The sequence below is a fragment of the Colius striatus genome, chromosome 1 (genome assembly GCF_028858725.1).
Source record: "Colius striatus isolate bColStr4 chromosome 1, bColStr4.1.hap1, whole genome shotgun sequence".
NCBI lineage: Eukaryota > Metazoa > Chordata > Aves > Coliiformes > Coliidae > Colius > Colius striatus.
Window position 1 is genome coordinate 171,753,091 of NC_084759.1, and position 3,178 is coordinate 171,756,268.

A 3,178-nucleotide genomic window follows, 5' to 3' on the forward strand; every position below is an offset into this window, starting at 1 on the left:
CAGGATGAGTTCTAAGTAGGAAACTCTGTCCGCTAAGATGCAAACTAGGTGGCTTCAGTCACAGCCTCAACTGTTTCCACTGGTCACTCATGGTTTCATCGCACATTCTTAGTTCATCAAAATAGCTCAGCTTAACTTCTAACATTTCTGTTGTCCCCCATGTGGTTGACAGGTCCATCAGAAAAGGGAGTTGGTAAGGAGGTGTCTTAAGTTCATTAATTTTTGAGCTCTCGCTCTGTTCTCAGAGGCACAACCCACCAGTGAAAGCTGAGGTCTTGCCTATCACATGCTAAACACCTTCAGCTCTGCCCTGCAATAGTGTGGTACGGCTATTAGATGCAACCAGCATCTGAGCAGCTGGCTGTTTCCGGCAGCTAAGTTTTCAAATCCTGTTGCTTTCAATCCAGCCATGCCCACTGATGCTGGAAGGAAAATCAGTCAAAAAAAATCCATCCTTCAGTAAACTGATCCAATGAGAAAAGATATTTCTGTAGCCAGGAAAAGTTACTTTTAGTGGATGGTAGCTCAGGTCATACAGCAAAATTTTTTTAGTTATTGTGGAGAGCTTAAAGAAAAATGAGGCTGAAATGACAATTGGTTATGCAATAGTGAAGAGTAAGGTATGAGTGCAAGGGAAGAGAGACACTGATAAAACAGTGCTGTATTTTATAAACATTACCCTGCTTCAGCACCTGCTGCTCAGCTGAAACTACCAGTCACTATTACCAGGCAAGGTGGTTTAAAAACACGTCTATGCATTTTGAGAGAAAAAATAATTTATTTGTATTCCTACTGACTTGGTACAGTCACCACAAAAGTACTGAGCTGAACTTTATCCTTTCCTGCTCACGTAAATTATCTGATCCCGTAAAAACAATTCTCTTGGCATCAAAATTAACGAGTTTAATACTGCAAAATCTGTTCCTAAATAAGCAAATTCTTTGTTGAGTGCCAGATTGCCACAGTACACACAGAAGAACTTGAGCTACATCCTGTAACATCAGATGGCATATTATCCCATTAAAAAGCCAAACACGGAAGCAGAAAGCTGTTTGCCCAGGTCTGAAAACCAGGCATGTTTATTCACCTCTTGCTTTTTTTCCTAGTCAAAACCAAGAATGATTTGATGCCAGGAGACAAAAGGCCCTTGTACATCCCTCCTCACCGAGGTCAATTTAAGAGTTGCAAGTCTTGTTCTTTCACAAACATGCAGTCTTGGGGCTACTCAGATTTCATAAGAATTATTTCATAGTTTTATTTAGATTTTGATTAGTTGACTATTGCTTTTACTTTCTTTTATTACAACTTTTTTTTTCTCCTGTTAGACACGCCTACCTGCAAATAAGCTTTACAATTACCAGGTTTAGTTTAAGTCAACTAGAACTAAAAAGGATCTGAAAAAACCCCAGCTACCTCTTACGACACACTACATGTAGCATCTCTTCTAGCTTGGAAAGAAAACTGGTGATTGATTCATTACTGCAAGTGAAGAAAAATACTGAACTTACAGATGCACAAGAGCTTGTGCAATTTGTCACAGGAGCTCTAGTAGCAGGTGACCCCATTTTTGCTCCTACAGCACCTAAAATAAAGGAGGGAGGGAATGGCAGATGATACCTCAGTTTGAAGGCGGTATTGGCTAACTATTCACGGGAAGCTTCTGAGAAAGATGGCCATGCATAAAGGCTGCTATAAGAAACGAATGTGGATACACACATACACGTACGTGTGCGTGTAGCTGTGTGCAGACAGGAGGGAGAGGACTGTAAGTTTTAAGCAGGACCCGCTTGCAGGCACAGGGAGGAAAGCGAGGCGACAGAGGCAGCTCCCAGCCCGTGGGGAGCGGCGGCAGAGGGCAGTGCAGGGCAGGGCGGGCTGTACCTTTCAGCCGCAAGTACTTGACCCGGCTCGGCCGCTGGTGCAGCTCCCGGAGGACGCGGGAGCGCGCAGTGCCCGCGGGGGCGGCCGCCTCGGCAGCGCTGTAGAGCTCGGTGAGCAGCCCGCTCACCAGCGACGAGGTGCGGCTGGTCCGGCCGCTGCCAGCTCCCTCCTCGTCCTCATCCTCCTCCTCCTCTTCGGCCAGGCTGTCGGCGCTGCTGCCGGCCCTGCCGCCCAGGCCGGGCTCTCCCGCCTCCATCTTCCTCAGCCGACACCGGCAGCTCCGAGTTCCGGGCTCGGCCCGTTCCACAGCTAGACGCGGGGGAGGCGGGCAGGGAAAGGAGGCGGGACACTCCCGCGCAGGCAGGCGTGCCGCGCGCGGCTCAGCTCCCTCCCCACGCACCGCGCGGTGTGGTAGAGGCCGGCGGCGGGTGCTGCACCTGCCGAGGGGCGGGGAGGGCGGTCTGGCCTCGTCTCGCCGAGGGGCCGGGCCCGCAGGGGGTTGCTACCGTGCCGTCGGCTGTGCCGCCAGCCGTGAGCGGCGGCGCGGTTCTGCTAGCGCCCCGAGCCTCCTCAGAGGAAGGCTGAAACAAAGGCGTCAGGAAACGTAGGGTGTAATCTCAGTGATGCAGCCGAGAGACTGTAATTACGCCGCTGTAAGTCACCGTAAAACAACGTGAAAATCAGAGCTGATGGCAGGTCTGTGCAGCCGCGAAGCTGGGTGCGCCCCAGGCTTGGCCATTCTGGGGAACTCGTGGCGTTGCCGCCTCGTGTGATGCCCAGAGCTTGTGCGCTGCGCCGAGCGAGGAGCCGCTGCCGAGGCTGCCTCCCACGCCAGACCGGCCTCAGCGTTCCGTCTGCCTGCGGCGGGGCGACCCTGGCAGCGCCCGCCCCTCCGCAGCTCACGACCTGCGGCTGCCGTGAGCGTCCCAAGTGTCCGACGTACCCCATGCCCCCGCCCCGCTCCGTGTTTATTCTCGCCTTTTACTTCTCTTCAGTACCAATAAAATACTTTCCTTCAGGCCTGAGATGCACGAAGGCGATGGCACTGAAAGCAGGCGCGGGCCAGCTTTGCAGCTTCGGCTAAATTAACGTCAGGAGTTTGGTAGCAAAACGCAGCATTTCCCAACTGACACGAGCCCCCTCGGACCCCGGCGCGCTGCCGTCCCGCAGCCCGAGGGGCCGCCCCTCGCGCCCGCCCCCATGGCAACGGCTGCCCGGGGGCGGGGCCGCGCAGGGGGTGGGGCCGCTTCCCCGGCCGCGGCGGCCGTCAGGGGCACGTGACGCCGCCCCCCCGCCG

At 53.7% G+C, this 3,178-nt stretch overlaps 1 protein-coding gene across 2 annotated transcripts in view; it reads right to left on the minus strand.

Moving 5' to 3' along the window:
* TBC1D30 (TBC1 domain family member 30) overlaps positions 1-2,774 on the minus strand; it is a 56,525-nt gene extending 53,751 nt beyond the window's left edge. For both annotated transcript variants that reach the window (XM_062016730.1, XM_062016723.1), the window contains exon 1: positions 1,882-2,774. In XM_062016730.1, coding sequence (XP_061872714.1) covers positions 1,882-2,137 — 256 coding nt within the window. In that variant the 5' untranslated portion in view covers positions 2,138-2,774. The remainder of the gene's footprint in view (positions 1-1,881) is intronic.
* Between the last annotated feature and the right edge of the window lie 404 nt (positions 2,775-3,178).